This window comes from Dermacentor variabilis, chromosome 2, assembly GCF_050947875.1.
Source record: "Dermacentor variabilis isolate Ectoservices chromosome 2, ASM5094787v1, whole genome shotgun sequence".
Lineage (NCBI taxonomy): Eukaryota > Metazoa > Arthropoda > Arachnida > Ixodida > Ixodidae > Dermacentor > Dermacentor variabilis.
In genome coordinates this window covers 113,085,901-113,103,424 of record NC_134569.1, presented here as the reverse complement: position 1 = coordinate 113,103,424, position 17,524 = coordinate 113,085,901, and the positions used below count along the sequence as shown (strand labels likewise).

Genomic DNA, 17,524 nt, shown 5'->3' with positions numbered 1-17,524 from the left:
CAACTCTTTTCGGCATAGGCAGAAGTCGCCGCATACATTAACGACGAGTGATACTGCGGCAAGTATACATACAAGCTCACAGATCGCTCAATCCTAATAATACTGTCGGGTACAATTACATCCTCGTAACGCGAAAAACAAGCTCGCGCGATGCAAGCTCCTTCTCCCTTGACTACGCACGTGACCAATCACGCGATGCACGTGTACGTTATAGTATACAGAGAGAGCCATCGTGCGATCCTCTTCGGCGCGACGGGGCCCACCGCGGCTTTTCCCTCGATGTCCTTCTCTCGCTTTCTTATAACGCGTCCGAGAGCTACTCGCCAAATGAGACTCAACCACTGCCGGAAGCCCGGTGCCTATAAGATGTTGTTCCTCGCTCATTTTTTTCGTCGCCGCAGCCTTCCTTCTCCGACGGTGGTTTTGTTTGCGCGCACGTATTACACGGTAGCGCGCTTTTGTCCCCCGCGACGTATAGAAACACACACGCACAGCTTCGACGGCGAGGCACGTTCGCGGGCACGCCGAGACGAACGCGTCCCGAGGGTGTTTTACTCGATGCCAGGTATGTACGCATGAGAGCGCATCGCACGAGAGAAGCGAAAGAGAGAGGTGCGCCTTCTGCAGTGTAGCTGGCTGGGTTACTGCGGCGGCGGCTTCTGAGTGTATGGTGCACACCGCGCGCTGCGTGTCGGTATATGCGCATGCGAGGCCGATTGTCTGCTGCTGCGATGGCGCGCCGCGAAGCCAGACATAACATTTAAGCGTGCACGTAGAGTGCATAGTATATATACTAGGTACCGTGCGCAAGAACGCAGCTTGTTTCCGTTATTCACCGACCCCCTCGTTTCAGCCCCGCGTTTCGCCGAGGGACGTATACTGCGCGGCGTCGAGCAGACGACGCCGAAAAGGGGGCTCCCGAAGAAGTATCTCTTTCCGTGCGATTTGTTCGGGCCTCCGATAGGTTTATTTATCGCCGAACCTCTCTCGCGCGTTCCTTGTTTTGCCATGCAAGCCCCGAGCGTACCCCTTTATGCGTCGTACATTTGAAGTCTGCTGCTCTGCTCACGGACTTAGCCTTATGACGCAAAAGAAAAATAAGAAAGCAGTGGGCGAGCACGCGACGTTTGCCGCAGAAACGAGTGTACATGGAGTGCAGACGACACGCGCAGGAGGATAGGCTTAGCGAGCTTTCCGGCTCGGTACGCTAGGCCTTCCTCTCATGTACGTGCGCGTGTCTCCGACAGTACAGAGTGGCTTACACACATCGATGCTGCGATCGAGAGGTTTATTTATTTATTTATTTATTTATTTATCGTTCTGCGCATTTTGTTTGTGCGCCATTGACTTTGTAATGCGTGGAGCAGTCTGCGCGCATGTGTTTCTTTACGAACGTTCCCTACTGCAGTAGTGTTTGAGTCAAGTGGTAGCCAGAAAGCGAGTTTTTCTTCTTAAATATTTTTTTTTTCGCAAGCCCAATCCGGCGCATCTCACCATCCGCAGATTTTCAGAAATGTGAACGATCCACTGTGAGTGCTTTACCACATATATGCAAAAACGGCAATCCGACGGTTACGGAAAGGAAGAGAAAAATAGAACTCAGGTGCGGAACGGGAAGCCGGCTAAGTGAACACCTGAGGAACATGAATTCACAGTAACGAAATCCCATTTGCGTTACTTTGTTTTGTTTTACCATGAATCGAGAATATTACACGAAAACAATGTATCAGTTATTTTTCCATAAAAGAGAGCCTTGTATAACCGAAGCAAATAAGTGAGGTAACGAAATTTCTCTCTCTCTCTTTGTTCGTGAAAAATGCCTTCTCTATGTGATATCAAGTCTCTCTACAGGTTTCCGACGTCCCTTAATGCCTCAGCGGACGGACGGACGGACGGACGGACGGACGGACGGACGGACAGACAGACAGACAGACAGACAGACAGACAGACAGACAGACAGACAGACAGACAGACAGACAGACAGACAGACAGACAGACAGACAAATAATGTACAATAGTTGCACGTATGATGTGATTGTGGCTACGTCCCCGTCAACGACTACAGCATCATATATGGATCATGAAACCGGTAGCAAAGAGCCAACATAGTCAGTTGGTCTCAAAAAAAAGCAGCGTGCCGCAACGAAAGAGCGCTCCACAGCAGCTCCATTGTGAACACAAATTCAAAACTAGTTTATTCGTTCTTCCCTTTCTTTCCTATATGTTTTTTTTTTTTGCGTGCTTGAGACTGATACTTCAGTAATTGTACAGCGACGTCATACTTGTTTCCGGGTACGTGACCTTAGGCCATTCCTCTGCTGCCGCCTTCATCCGGCAAAGGCTCGAACTCCCTCCATCTGATGGCGCATGCAGAGAAATGAGGCGTAAGCTAAAACACGCGTGCTGGACACGCTGTCGCGACTCTCGGCCTGCCCTTATACACGCTCTGTGCACGTGGCGTGCACCGACACCGAGGCGCCTCGGCGTCGCCACTGTATCCCGACAGGCGACTCAATGTGCGACGAAACAATCGCCAAACGTTTTTTTTTTTTTTAATGCGACTTTGCTTGCCCCGCCATTCCGGGCGCGCTGCTTCGGAAGCTTCTTTGTCTACGTCATTTGACGTTCCAGCTTTTTGTTCGGCTCAATAAAACGCGCAGAGAGAGAGAGAGAGAGAGAGACGAAAGGGGAAAGGCAGGGATGTTAACCAGAGAAAAAGATCCGGTTTGCTACCCTACGCTGGGGAGAGAGGGGAGGGGGGAGGTAAAGTGGTAACAAAGTAGAGATAAAGAAAGGAGCATAGACACACACAATCACAATCGGTCACTGTCACCGCAAACTGTTACCGCACAGCACAGTAACACTTGCAGCACTATGAACATCTGTTCAGGCTACAGCCGCTTGTCCAATTCTGTCGCCCTCAAAAACCGCAACAGTGCCCTCGTCGCCCTCTGCTGCGATGGCTTGTGATGGCGGCATTTTAAAATAAGTTCCTCTGTGAGAGGTCTTCGGTCAACGTGCGCTATCGCGATTGCGAGTGATTGTGTCTGTAAATGATAGCGAGGACAGTCACAAAGAAGGTGTTGAAGAGTCTCCTCGTTAACACATTCCTCACACGAGGCATCGTCGGCCCATCCAATTCGGTAAGCAAAAGACTTGGTGAAAGCCACCCCTAGACATATTCGACAAAGCAGGGTAGCTTCGCGACGGCAGAGTCCAGCTGGAATGCAAAGGCATGAAGAGGAGTCAAGATTGTGGAGTCGGTTGTTTTGAAAACTTCCTGCGTTCCACAAGGAGAAGGTGATGTCATGGCTGAGCATTCGAAGTTTTCTAGCGGCATCTGTCCTTGATAACGGTATAATAAAACGCGTATAGGCAACATCAAGCATACCGAAGAGCGCGCCACAAGTTTGCCCTAATAAATATATATTGTTGTGGTGACTTGAAAGTGTTGATTACATAGAAGATTAAAGCTTCTGATTTAGACATTGCAGATTCTATATTTCGATGTTTGCAGTGATGATTGATTGATTGAATGATTGATTGATTGATTGATTGATTGATTGATTGATTGATTGATTGATTGATTGATTGATTGATTGATTGATTGATTGATTGATTGATTGGACTGACTGACTGACTGACTGACTGACTGACTGACTGACTGACTGACTGACTGACTGACTGACTGACTGACTGACATTGATTGGTTTGTTAACTTTACGGATGCTAGAAATGTTGCATCCGGCGTTTTCAGAGAAATAAATTGCTTGTAACAGACTTGTAACATGATACGAAGTGGAGGAAGACAAAAGAACGGCTTCAATGCGGCGCTAGCATAGTTATCGTGGTGACCTGGTTATAGTAAGTGTACTTTCCGCAAAATTTGGAACATGCTGCTGTAAGTGAACAAACGAGGAATCATCACATGGGCTCGAAGGGACAGATTACGAATTCATTAAAGTGTAACGTACAGTACCTCTCCTGCTCATTGCAGACCTCTTAGAGAAAGTGGTAATTACAACTGGCGACTTTGTCAGCTCACTTTACAAAACGACACCATCGGCAAAGCGGTAAACCTGAGTCAGAATGGTGCTCCACCGCAGATAGATATAGAAGAACGCAGGAGCGCGGTGGCTGTATATATATATCGCTGTACCAACCGCTTGACGAAACGCACCGCCGAGTTTGCATGCACCGGCGCAAGGAGGAGCATAAATCCGTCGTGTTCTTCCACTCGCGACGGGGCGTCTGTATTTTACAACTCGGCTGCTGTTGACTCGTCTAGACTCGTTCGCTTCGCCCCAGTCCCGTGGTTTAAACGACGGCCATCAGAGAGAGAAAGAGAGAGCGGGAAGGGGTGGGGGCGTGTACACTGTGCGACCTTTCACGGCGTTCGAGTGCCTCATTAAACTTTCGGCATGGAGGAGCACGGGTCGCTTTTACTCCTTTGACTTCGTAACTTCTGGAGAATTCCTCATTCGCTGAGGACCGATAACGGAGGGACTCTTCTTTCTTAATTATTTCGTGCCCTCCCAGTCAACCTAGCTTCCCTGTGTTAGATAAATCACTACGGCACGCCGAAATTTACCGCGCACAATTCCGCTTCTGGCGGAACAGAAAGAAGGCGAATGGAGGACTTTATATAGGTGGTGGTGGGGGGGGGGGGGGCGCATTCGCAGGGCATTTCGTACGTGAGAAGCGCTTGCCATTGACAAGCCCATTTCGCTAACATTACGCGCATCATCACAATTGACCTGAGCATGTTCTACGGAAGCGCTTCGCGCTCAAGTCGCATTTTGAACTGCTGTTGTTCTGCACCACATGTTAATTTATATTTTTTTAGATGTCTTATATTGCAATCTCACCTATATACGTTTACACCCCAGAATTACGGCACACGGTGACGGTGCAGCAGAAACTCCATTTCGCCAACTCCAAAGTGCTAATTCATGGAGGTAGCGCCCTGCTGAAACACAATACGGCGGTTCCGACAACATACAGTTGTCCCACTTTCAAATTTGGGCAAGTCTGGAGTAATCATTATAACGAAGACAATGCTTTTCGCGCACTTCCATTGGCTCAAATAGCAGCTGACGTCGCTCGAGGCTATAGCGTGAACATCAGTAGATGCTGCGATGAAACATTCCGTACGCACTGCGGTTCAGTTCAAAGGTATTTTTTTCCCGCTTGCTTCAAGCGCCGCCTCGCCTACGTTATGAACAGCATTGGAGAGTCTACGTAGCTAAACATGGCACACAAAACATAGGGTTTAGAAAGTTCTTGCTTCCCGCCGTCCTCATAATTGTAACCTATCTGACAGTATTTGAGCGTCGGCTATTGCACCGGAATGCTTTGAGAGATGGTGCACCTTGCAACCGTTGCAGTCGTGGCTTTGAGCACAGCCGAATCTATCTTTCCTGTGAACTGAGAGCGTTCTGCTGTGACGTGTATACTATTATGCAGCGCTGGCCTCGCATGGAAGCTCGCTTCCCAGTGTCCTGGGCCGCTTGTTCGCAGCGTTATCAACTCTCAGTTGGTCGTGTAAACACGGCTCCTCGTGTCAGGACGGGTCAGAGAAAAAAAAAAGAAATGTTTGGACATGGGACACCTGCGCGGACCCGTCGCAGCGCTTCTCGGGCCCCGAAGGTATCTCTCCCCGCAGAGCCATAGCGCGCGCTACGCCGCGCACTAATCGTACTTCGTGCATGTCCGCGGAGCCAACGGACCAAGCCAGCCTCGAGGGAGTACACCGAAGAAGGGCTTCGCGAGAGGCTGCTTTCTGAGAAAGCCGCCTCCTTTTATGTCTGTCCACTGAACGTATACCCCCCCCCCCCCCACCCCTCCTACATCGAAACGCTGTTCCGTACTTTCGCTTCTTTCTTCTTTTTCTTTTTTTTTCTCCTTCCCATCGTGCAGGGGGTTTCACCTTCCGGGGCTTCCTGCAGCTCGGTGACTGGCTCGTTCCTGCCTCTCTCTCGCTGGCTCTGCACCGCGTTCTTTGTGCTATACCAACAACCACTTACTTACTTCCACATACCACACCGACGCCGCCAACACGGGGTGTACAACACGCTTCCCCCCCAGCAACCCTGTGCGCGGCCTCTCGAATACGTAGCGGCGGCTCCCGCGAGCTCCGAGCTGCTCCTATGGAGCCGCAGACGAAACACCTTTTTCGAAAAGCCGAATGACGAGGGCGACGAGAAAGCTTGTTCCGGCGGCGGTTACCATTCTTCACACCTTCTGTCAAGTCCGGGCCTCTTGCGCTTGTTGCCCCGCCTTGCTTTCTTCTTCCCTCCCCCCCCCCCCCCCATAGGCTTCTGTTTTTGTTATCCTCTGTCCTCCTTCAAATTGTTCCGACGGGAAGTGTTTGGAAAAGCGCCGCCATTGCCCCGAGAGGACAGAAACAAGCGCAGGTAGAGAAAAGGAAAGAAGACACAGAAGAGGGAAAAACTGGGAGGGCCACTTCGACGCCGTTTAACGCCACCGCCGACATACTGCGCTTATTTCTGCCCCCACCGCTCCTTCTCTGTCGGCTGCCTTCTGCATCTTCCTTTTTTTTTAAATTTTCTTTAGGTTTCGGTTCTCGCTTCCTTCTAATTATTTATTTTCTTTTTCTTTTCCTTCTCAGGCCTGGACAGCCGAGATACCCGCTGTTCCGCAGAAAAAGGATGTGTGGTCTGCCACTCCGTTTTGTCTGCAATGTTCGCTTCGCCTGCGGCGTCCCTTGTTCTTCATATCTGTCTCTGCGTGTGTCTGTGCCTTTAGGTCTCGAGTCGTTGTAGACGGACATGATTTCGCTGTTTACAATTATCCTTTTATTCAGAGAATTGTAATCTTGTTCACTTCCTTCGTTGGAACAAGAAAACGCGCGAAGTTCTTCAGACGTACACGTGACAGAATTGCAGTGACGACAGCTATACGGATGCGATGAAAACAAAGAAGTGCCGTCCTGGCTCGAGGAACGTTCAGAATTACTGCTCTGTTAAAATCAGCGCGGAGAACCACTAAGCAGTCTATGTCGCCGCCGAAATGCGCGACCAGACACGACCACACTCCGAGTGTTGCGTTGCGCACGCTTACAAACGCCGCACAAGGTTGTGAAGCGCGGAATTTGAGCGAGCGCTGACGGTGTAACGGGCCGATGATGCGGCGCTGAATTCCGCGTCATCCAGCGGTGCACAAGCCGTAGCTGCCCAGAGAAGTGAAGAAAGAAATGCTTACCGGACAGACAAGACGGGGTGGTGTTTGGCATCTGTATGAAATCTAAAGTTGACGTGCTTTCAATTATCGGAGGACTCAGTGGACAGTGCGAGGAGATTACTGTCGCCGTGTTGTGGTATAGCACTGATACGATTCTGATTGACGTCGAAATTCTCGTCACCCACTTCTGTTTTGAGAATTCCTTTCCCACTGAGACGCATACTATAACGGGTTGCAAACCGAACGCAGATCTGGTTGACCTCCCTGCCTTCCTTTGGAATTGATCTCTCTCCCTCGTTCCCTCCAAATTTCTATTAATATTACACTTCACGAAGATAAGCACTTACACGTTGCTACATTGAGTGATCACGAGATCCTCATTGTGTTCTTTGCGAGGACAGTTCGTCATTTTAAGGAAAGCTTCCTGAAAAATTACCTTGCAATTTTAAGGGTCGAGCACCTACTAGGTTTCGTCTTTACCTGAACAAATCAAAGGGTATTGTGGCGCTTTAGAAAACCCACCTTGACCACTGCTTCGCACGGAGTGCGTCAAGGCACACTTACGAGACGTTCTTATGTGAGATGCCGAGATCATCTACCTAATATAGGCAGCTACCCAGAAAAATAATGGAACACCGCTTCGTGCCAGTTTATCTTAAACTGTTATTTTTGTTATGCAGTCATTTAAAAAAAACAATAACCAGCGACCTCTCTCCGATGACGCCTCGGCCTTGTTCGCGTACTTGCGTGGATGTCCAGAAGAGCCGGGCGCACCTACTTACTGAGAAGTCGAAGGTTCGTCTATCGGAAGGTTCGTCTATGTGTGGTCGGTCTATATAGACCAACCACACAGTTGCCGTTTCCTGGCAACTGCAGCTTATGCAACCATAATCTTTACCGGGAAACGCTTGCGGCGAACGTTATGCGAGAAAACGAGCTTTCTGGTTCTTTTCTTTTCCTTCCACCGCACGGCCGCCGCAATCGCTGCCCCGCATGCGCGGAGGTGAGTGCCATCTGGTGGTGCTTCGAAGAAACCAGCGTCCGCGCGGCGCGCGCCTCCCATTTATCGGCTGTGACCACGTGACCTTTTGTGCCATCTCGGGGGATGCCGCGCCGGATTTTCCGCTTCATGGGCCATACAATGCGTTCACATTAAAACAATATTCTTGCAATTGCGATCATTGCAGCGCTGCCTCGTGTGTCGCTGAGTGTGCATCCCCCGCGTGTCTTCTCTGACACCAAACTTCAGTCCTTCAGAACTCACTTTAGGCGCGCAATTGGAATTAAAGTTAAAAAGTTCTTCAAGGAACGAACCAATGAAAATGGCTCGGTTGATTGGCTTAAGACTATCATAGGTGGAATCCTATCGTGTCGGGGTTTCATCCTGTGCATCGCTTCCAATTACCGTCGTTCTGGTGCTTAAATTTTGAGCTTGCTGCTCATCTTAGTTAGTACTTAGTAAACGTCCTGATCCCGGGATATAGGTACAACATGAACGTCTATTTAAGCTGGGTGCGTTCAGACTTTCCCTGCTCTTTAGCTCCCAGACTGCCACGTCCATTCAGTAGCGTGTATGTACTCCTTCGCCTACAAATACGCAAATTGAAACGTGGTTGTGCCGTCTTGACGGTCGAGCGCTACTGCAAATAGATCTACACCTGTGTAGCCAAGTCCCTGTAACTTCCACCCTTAATTCAATATAGTAATATGCGTACTTCCCTTTGGCGTGTAGTGTCTATGGTGTGAGCGTGTGTGTGGGGGGGGGGGGTAGGTGCGTGTGTAGTGTGTGTTTGCGTGCACGGACGTATGTGTGTGTGTGTGTGTGTGTGTGTGTGTGTGTGTGTGTGTGTGTGTGTGTGTGTGTGTGTGTGTGTGTGTGGATGTCTGTGTATTGTGTGTGCACGGGTGCGTGTGTAGTGCGTGTGGTGAGCATGGGTGTGTGCGTGGTGTGTGTGTGGATCCGTGTGTAGTGTGTGTGTGTGTGTGTGTGTGTGTGTGTGTGTGTGTGTGTGTGTGTGTGTTTGTGTGTGTGTGTGACGAAAAAATATAGAAATGCAAAAGGCTATACCAACTCGTTAAAAAAATCTGCCTCGTACGCGCCCTTTATGAATGACATTAAGATATAACTTCAATGCCGCTTCATGGGCTCCACACACATTTCCTAAAGGAGAGAGAATAAATTTTGTTATAGTACGTACAGCTCCTAATCCGGAGCGTTTTCCCAAAGCAGTATATGTCCCGGCCGACTCGAACGCCTTTAATATGTTATATTCCTTACTCTGCAGAAATGTGCGAAGTTACAGCACTTTATGTACGCAGAATTAAAGAAATAATATCACCGGAATTATTTACTGTAGTCAATGCTCCACCCTGAAAAACATTTTGCCAACATATGGAAAGCTTATAGGCATTTCTTATAAAATGTCATACAGTATCTATAGTCCATTGACTATCCATAGTCATTCCAGAGTCCTCAGGCACATCTAAAGCAATAACTCCATGGCGTTTCACAAAGGAACTATACGAAGTTTTGGGCTTGTACTTCCAACCAACTGTAGTCTATCGAATGATTATTAATCACGTAGGGGCAAACAGAAAGAAACATATTTAGCGGTGACTTTGGCGGCGAATGTGTAACTTCTTCAGCGTTTAGTCCAATACGAGAGTGTTGAGTTGATGTTCAATTAAACGCTACCTTGAGTGCACCACTGCTGTTTGTCTGTCTGTCTGACAGAACACGCAGGGAGACGTGTTTGCTTGGGGCGTTGTTGTGCGTCATTGTTCATAATCTCTTACAGAGTTCACCATTACTATTGCCGCACGTGGCACATCGCATCGTGGAAGAAGTGTTAAACTTTAATTGAATTATGGAACTATGCGTATAATTCAATCAATTATTATAAAATTGTGTGTATGCACTGTATGCATACATTCGCGGTCTGCACCACGTTTCGCTGCGTAGCGAAGACACTCCTGTTTCGCGCGACGCTTCTTTCGGCCCTTGGTGTCCTCGACGCTAAGCGCACCCTTTGCAGCCATTTTGCGGGCGCGTGCTTGTGCGCGTGCTCTTTCTGCATACGTGGCCAGCACGCTGTTGAGACGCCAGCTCCAAGAGAGAGAGTAAACTTTATGGAAAAGAACAGACGAGCGAGAAGCTCTTCCGCTGTGCAGTGGGTAATTCCCTCAGTCCTGGAGTCCAGCGGCCTTAGCTGCCCTCCTCGCTCGGTTGACGAGGTTGAGCTGGTCCGTAGGGTCGGGGCTGGACAGCGCTGTCTCCCATGGCCGTGTGGTGAGGTGTGTTATGGGTGTGCGCTGTGGTGTGCTAGCGCAATAAGCCCATGCTATGTGGTAAAACGTCGCGCATTGGTAGCAGTGTGGGCATTTATAGGAATACAGTGCAGGGCGTATGGCGTGGTAGAGACTGATGTGAATATGTGTTTGTTTGGAGTTTCCGCCATATTACCGCTTCCTCTCGCGTCAGGGCATTATGAGGCGGCGATAGTGTTGCAGGATGTGCGTGTATAGGTTAATAATATGGGCTCGGGGTGGAACTGCGCGGCGCGACCCTCTCGCTAGTCCCGGTGCGCACGCGCTCGGGCGCATAGGCGTGTGCCTACTGATTGCCGCGTAAGCACTCATGCGCCGGAGTACACACGATCTGTATGTATATGGTGAGAGCTGGTGCGCTCCACTCCAAACGCGATGTGCAGCCCCGGAAGTATTGTCCCTGTAAAAATTTCTGCAAGCCTTCTAAGAGTCCGTCAGAACTATGACGCACTCCCAGTGCGGTCCCGTCGTGATGGCTAACGCTATCGCTAATTCATCTGCCTCTGCAGCGATCGTTCTGGATACCGACGACACATCTATTGAGGCTATGGACGATTGTAATGTGTACAGTATCACAGCCCAGCAGCTGCATTTTTGTCGCATAGGAAAGCAAAGCGCAGCACGTGGCATATGCACAAACTACGCACCCCGGCCCGCGGCGGCGTTGGGCGGGATGCGCGGAGGCGAGCGCCATCTGGTGGTGTTGCAGGAAACCTAGCAGCACGCGCAGCAAGACCGTCCCAGCAGCCCCCAAACAGTCGGGAGAAGAGGCAAAGAAAGACTCGCTTTAAAAGTAGAAAAGTTATCTACGTGCATGGAAATATCCGCATGCAGTCTATATATAGAGCATCTAAACAAATCGACACCGTTTCCGGATCATCCAGCCTGCCACCTGCGAGCTCGCTCGGAGTGACTTGATGTACTACATTAGTGGATTGGCCTTATTTTCAGACCTTCCACGGCGGATCAGTGGCCACAGCTTTCGGCTGCTGAGAAGGTTCCATCATGGTCGCAAATTCGATCCCTCTCGCGGCAGTCGCCGCATTCCGGTGGGGCGCGAAATAAAAAAAAAATATAGAAGAGCGCTCGTGCACAGGGCTTTGGGTGCGCGTCAAAGAACACCGGGAGGGTCAAGGTTAATCCGGAACACTCCTCCAGAGCGGGTCTCTCATATCCCATGTGTTACGTATTTGAAATCAGCACGTGGTAAACGGCGCCAACACAAAACGAGTGACGCAGGGCCACTGTGTCATTCTCTTCGGGCTACCGTCGTTTCCCGTACTGACATCCAAGTATAAGCATACTACATTCCAACAGTCCCAGCTTTCTATATGTGCCCCCCTGTGTTGCTTTCGGCAAGTTGACCACCATCCATCAAACAGCCAATTCTCCTCGAAAGCCGGGCCAGAAGCGGTGTCTGCAGACCGCTAACAAGGTGCAAAACGTTCCGTATAAACATCATGCGACCGTAGCACGCACGTGGGCCTCGAGTAGATCTTCTAGCGCAGGTCGAAGGTTCGATTCTCCGCCACAGTAGGGACATGGCTGTGGCACCTGATGGTATACATAACTAGCCTTGCATCGAGATTTCCGTACAGGGGCGTTGCTGCAGCTTTTTTTTTTTCCACGGAGCCGGAGAACGCAAGCGACACCAACCGCGAGCCGCGGGTGCCGTTTTTTATGCTTCGTGTCAGTCAAGGAGAGTCGCTGCTTGCGATTCGAGCCGTCGCCATGATGCGCTGTACCGTATACTACGTCTCGGCCGCCGTAAGCGCGAGGGTTTTCCTTTCGTCGCATTACAGCCGGTGCGTCACGTTAGCGATGTCGTTTCTGCAGCTTACGTGTTTCCCGCATTGCGCGAAAGCGCGCGACCTGCTTGCTGGTCGACGCGCGAGGGATCAGGTAAGGGAAGCGCAGCTACGTGCACGCTATATAGCCAGCGACGCCTGGTCATAATTAGAGACCTGGTGCCGAATTCACAAGGCTTTTCGTTCGTAAGCGCTGTTTCTCATCGGCTGATCGCCTCCGCTAATAATGTGGCCTGCATCACTATTGGCTGGCACGAACGCTTTTAGCGTAAGAACGTTTCGTGAACACGGGCCCAGGGCCCGTATTGGGAGCGGTGTGTGAGCGGTGTGTATGCGGAGAACGTGAACACGGAACACAGTTGTCAACAATAGGCGGTGGAGTTCTTAATGATCTAATCCGAGCCCTCTACTTTTGGCCAGCCAGTTCAGTGTGTACCGATCGACGCAGTTACGAGCTTGAAATGGGAGGTCTCCTTGCATCAGCTTACGTGGTTCGCCGCGTACTGACGGTTGCGCCACGCGCCTCTGGATACGTAGAGTGGTTCCCGTTTCAGCAAAAGATTGTAGTAATAATAATAATAAAAAAGAAGAAATGGCGTGACCGAAGTTCACCGCTCTTTCGGCACGGAGGATGAAGTTCATTCAACTCCAGTTTTCCAAAGGAACATGCAGTGTTTGCCCGCTTCGTGTTCAAAGTTCCGTTTTGTTAAGGTGTGTCATAAACTTTCGCGGTTCCGCGACGTATGACGTTTCCTTTCGGATGCTCCTGCAGCGCCATTGTGCGCTTAAAATAGGCACCATATACTTCCTTCACCATACAACTTCCTCACTTTTGTTGTTGTTGTTGTTGTTGTTGTTGTCGGGGTGGTAGTGTAGGTGGAGCGACTCTGAATAAGCGGCCACCTAAAGTGTTTATAAAGAAGAAGAAGAGCGACAACTTTTCCACACTTCGAACAATTTGTATGTTTGTTTCGCTGCCTACAAAGCACCGAGTCCCGGACCCGTCGTCGTATAGCAACTTCGTCTATTACACTGTCGGGTCGGTAGATCACTCTATTCACGCACGTTCGTTTCTTATTCTTCACTTTTCTTTTCTTTTTTTTATCATTCTCTGGCGTACTCTCCTGCCGCTACATCAAACAGAAGATTGAGAGATTCTCAACGTCGACGTCTCCAAACTTTCCCTACACTCGCGGCCCGGGGACACGTTAAGAAATAAGCGAGCAATAAATGAAAGGAAAAAGGAGATACCGCGGGATGTTGGCAGAAAGTAGAAAATGCCGCGAGATACTCAAAGTGAAACAAAGTATAGTACGACCTCTAAAAAAAAAAAAATAGGAGAGAAGAAGATTGTCTGAAGTGGTTGCGTCCTCCCCCATCTCCCCTTTGCTTCTTTTCTTTACTTTTTTTTCTTTTTTTCTCATCTTCCACGCCAGAAAACCGCGGCGGAAGAACAACAATGCCGCATCTCGACGCGCACTGGCGGTGTTGTCTGCCGTATAACAGCAGCCCTAGAACCAAGCGGTAGCCGGCGCTGAGGCAGCGGCGGCGGATGAGGCTCCAACGCCGGCGATGCGGCCAAGCGGCAACGAGGAGAAGGAGAAGCCCCAGAAGCAGCAGCAGCAACAGCAGCCGCGCCAGCATCCATAAAGATGCCAAGGGCCCCGTCATGGAAATCCCGGCGCGGGACCTTTTCACAAGTCCGGCCCAGCGCGCGGCTCGCTCGCTCGCTCGCTCAACTGCGCTCCGCCACTTCGCTTCTGATGCGGCGAACACGACGACGATGTCGCCTCGCGCTGCACGGGGTACGGACTTGAAAGGAAAAGAGAATGGATGTGAAGACAAAAAGCGGGGGGTGTAACAGGAGTGAAAGGAGCAAGCAGCAGCAGTTGCAGCAGCCAGTCGGAAGAAACAGAAGCAGCAGCGAGGACAAGCAGCACGAACCCCCTGGGCGGCGCAGGGGTCCCACGACGCGATCAATCGATGCCGGGGAAAGCATTTACGCGCTCCGCCGAAAAGACCACGAGTGCTGTTTGCATTCGCTGCTCGGTGTGCTCCTCGTTTCGCTCGTGTGGGACGGCCCAGGAAGTAGCGGGAAAAAGAGTTCTGAAAGAAAGAAAGAAAGCTCGGGAAGATGTGCGGGATGAAAGAGGCGGTCACCATCCGTGTATATGCATGGGGGGGGGGGGGGGTGCAGCTCCTTTTTTCCCTGCTCGCCGCGTCTGGTGCGGAAGACCGCACGAACTGTCCCGTAGCCGCAAGACCAATCGATGACGATGCCGGAGAAGAAAGGTTCTAACCATGTTGCCGCTTCCTGTCTGGAAAGTCCCACTCGGTGACCTTTCGCCCTCAGTAGCCTTCTAGTCACCAAGGGCTACTAGTGCATGAACACCTTTCTCTTTTTTTTTTTTTTTTTTGTGCCGCCACTCCTTGGTGAGTAATGGGTCGAACGAGGAGATACAGGAGGCATCGCCACTCTCATGCTCACTCACCGTGATCGCTGCCCATAGCGCCGGTGTCCGGTGGCGGTGCCGACCCATCCGGGACGTCTTCCGAAGCATCAGCATTTCGTCGGGGCGCGCTCCCTCGCAACGAGAAAGCGGCGGTCCACCGGGCTTCCCTGGCACTTTCCCGGAACACCACACTACATCGCAGCGTAGTACTTCTCTCTAGTGGCCAGGTGCCGACCCGGAGGTCAGTCGGGGTCTCACAAACGAAAAGCACCGGCTCGCACGCCGCGCACTTCACCCGGTGACGAGTGGACGACGGACTAGAACCACTCGCAGCAGGCTCGAACGACAGCTGCCGCGTTCGCTGACGAACTGCTCCCTCTGGACGTTGGTCGATCCGGGGCCCGTGCGACGAACGGGACAGAAGACGAAGCGCTGTGCGATAGCAAAGGTGGAGGGAGGACCTCTCCAGCCGAAGGAGGGCAGGCGGAGCGGGCGCGCGTGCAGAGCGGGAGAGATTTTTTCGGCGGCGTTGAGCGGGCGGCGGCGCGCGACCACCTGACACTGGGACGGGCTGGCGGCGAACAGAGGAGCGCGCTGCCACGGGACGGGAGTTTTGCGCCGGCGAAGAGGAGAGCGAGGCCGCGCGGAGCCTCTTCTCCGGGACCCGGAGAGGCGCTTCCCCACACCCCCGCGGCGGCGGTCCACCCCCACCCGCGCCGTCCGCCGCCGCCAACCCGGCGCGAGCGTTCGACCCGAGCGTGGCGGCGTCGCTCGTCACGTGACACGTTCAAACGGCGCGCGGGAAGCGTCGCAGGGCTTCCCACGCCCCTCGCCTCGGACGCCGCTGCGCGTGGTCGTCGTCGACGGAACTGCGCTGGCGCCTGAGCGCGCGTAGATCGGAAATGGTGCGATAGGTTATGCGGGAGGCGTACGAGGTTTCTTCACATCAGAAAGCGAACGCTTTATCGCGTAGTGTTCTGTCTTCACACACGCGTCCTTGAATACGTTCGGCATCTGATGAAAATATTATCTTGTCGCTTTGTCGGGAGCAAATTTTCTTGCGTTTCTTTTACTTTACTGTAACTGAGTTTACCGAGCCACACGGGAGAATGCTGCTGTACAGGGCTTCGGATTTATTTTCACTGCCTGGATGTCTTAAACGCGTTGCCAATGCTCAGCATTCGACTGTTTCACGTTTCATCCCCATCGGAATGGATCCGCCGTGGTGACATGTTTTTTTTTTTTTTTTCTCTCTCAGAGTACGTATCTATTCCGGTTCTCTTTCTAACAATTAGGCTTCGAAGAGAGCGCTTTCTTGCTTGGTCTCCGTAGATTCTGCTTCTTATACGCGTAGGCTTGCAAGCTTGAAATTTAACTACGCTCACCCACTGTCGTAGCCTGTTGGGGACTTATTACAAATGGTCCCGTTAACGTAAGCAGCAATCGCTTTTTGCTTGGAAAATAAATTCCGGGAAATTAGCCCTCATTGCCCACCATGGGCTCGAAAGCGACAGCGATTAAACGACTGCTTCGGTCTGGAGGATGTCGGGTACGCAACGTGATGCGATAGACTGCTGCACATAGGCACGTAGCACAAGGGGCCAAGAAAAGTGTAAGAAGTAATCAAAGGTTTAAAAACTACAAGGACATTGTGCGTCCCAAAGTACAGAAGAAGTGTCATGGGTTTTACACGCCAACAGAAACCATAAATTAATTGGGCGTGTGTGTGCCTAAAGTGCTGTCTGAATAATGACGGTAAGACGTTACAAAATTAACGTAGGAGAATATTAATTAAACATAGAAGTGATTGATAAGAGTTGTATAAAATGAGGGAGAAGAATCAGTAAAGGAAAGAAGAATTGTAAGAAAGGGAACTATATTAAATACTAATCCCACGGCCCAGTGAACGGGCTCCGGTCGGACGTTATTAACTAAAAAAATATTGTGGTTTAAATGTATTATTTGCATTATGGTGTGAAGTCCGTACCGTAGCTAAAAATACCGTTGCGTGTGTGTTCGTTTATGCAATAGCGTAGTAGATTTTTCTAATCTGGAAGATGCTAAAAAAAAAATTTGCTTCAATGAGGGGAGTACCCCTTTACTGATGAAGTCCTGTTCGAGTGTGGTTGCAGCGAGATACTACTAGCATAGTGCAAGCTTCCCTTGCTTCCCCTAATCTCTCACTACTACTGCTACTACTACTACTACTGCTACTACTACCAATACTACTCTACTACTAGTAGTAGTAGTACTAGTAGTGCAACCTGGGGGGAGGGAGGGGCAAACCTTGTAATCTTTCCTTTTCTTTCGTTCTCCCTCTCTATACTACTACTAATACTACTGCTACTACTGGTAACACTGCTACTACTACAACCTGGATAAACTACTTGCCTTTCCTTTTCTTTCGTTCTCCGCTACTACTACTACTACTACTACTACTAGGACGACGACGACGATGACTGCAACTGCTTCTGCTGCGCTCAACGCATTGCACGCACCGCTTTCTTTCGCGTAACATACAAGAGTTCAAGTTGCATTTGCTCCGACACTAATGACACTCCCGTACATTAACTTCCGCAGAGGAGGTACACGCTCAGTGCACGGCGTTTGCCACCCGGACGGCGCGAACCGTGGCCGCATTGCGAGCTATCCTTGCGCCATCTGTAGGGCGACCCGAGCAACTCGCGAACACAAGACAGATCGCGGGCCGGATAGGCGCCGCGCGCACGGTCG

At 50.7% G+C, this 17,524-nt stretch overlaps 1 protein-coding gene across 2 annotated transcripts in view; it reads right to left on the bottom strand.

The window, feature by feature from the left end:
• The window catches only part of nolo (ADAMTS-like no long nerve cord), a 269,799-nt gene extending 254,418 nt beyond the window's left edge, over positions 1–15,381 (bottom strand). For both annotated transcript variants that reach the window (XM_075681789.1, XM_075681790.1), the window contains exon 1: positions 14,831–15,381. In XM_075681789.1, the coding sequence (XP_075537904.1) occupies positions 14,831–14,905 (75 nt within the window). In that variant the 5' untranslated portion in view covers positions 14,906–15,381. The remainder of the gene's footprint in view (positions 1–14,830) is intronic.
• Positions 15,382–17,524: the final 2,143 nt, after the last annotated feature.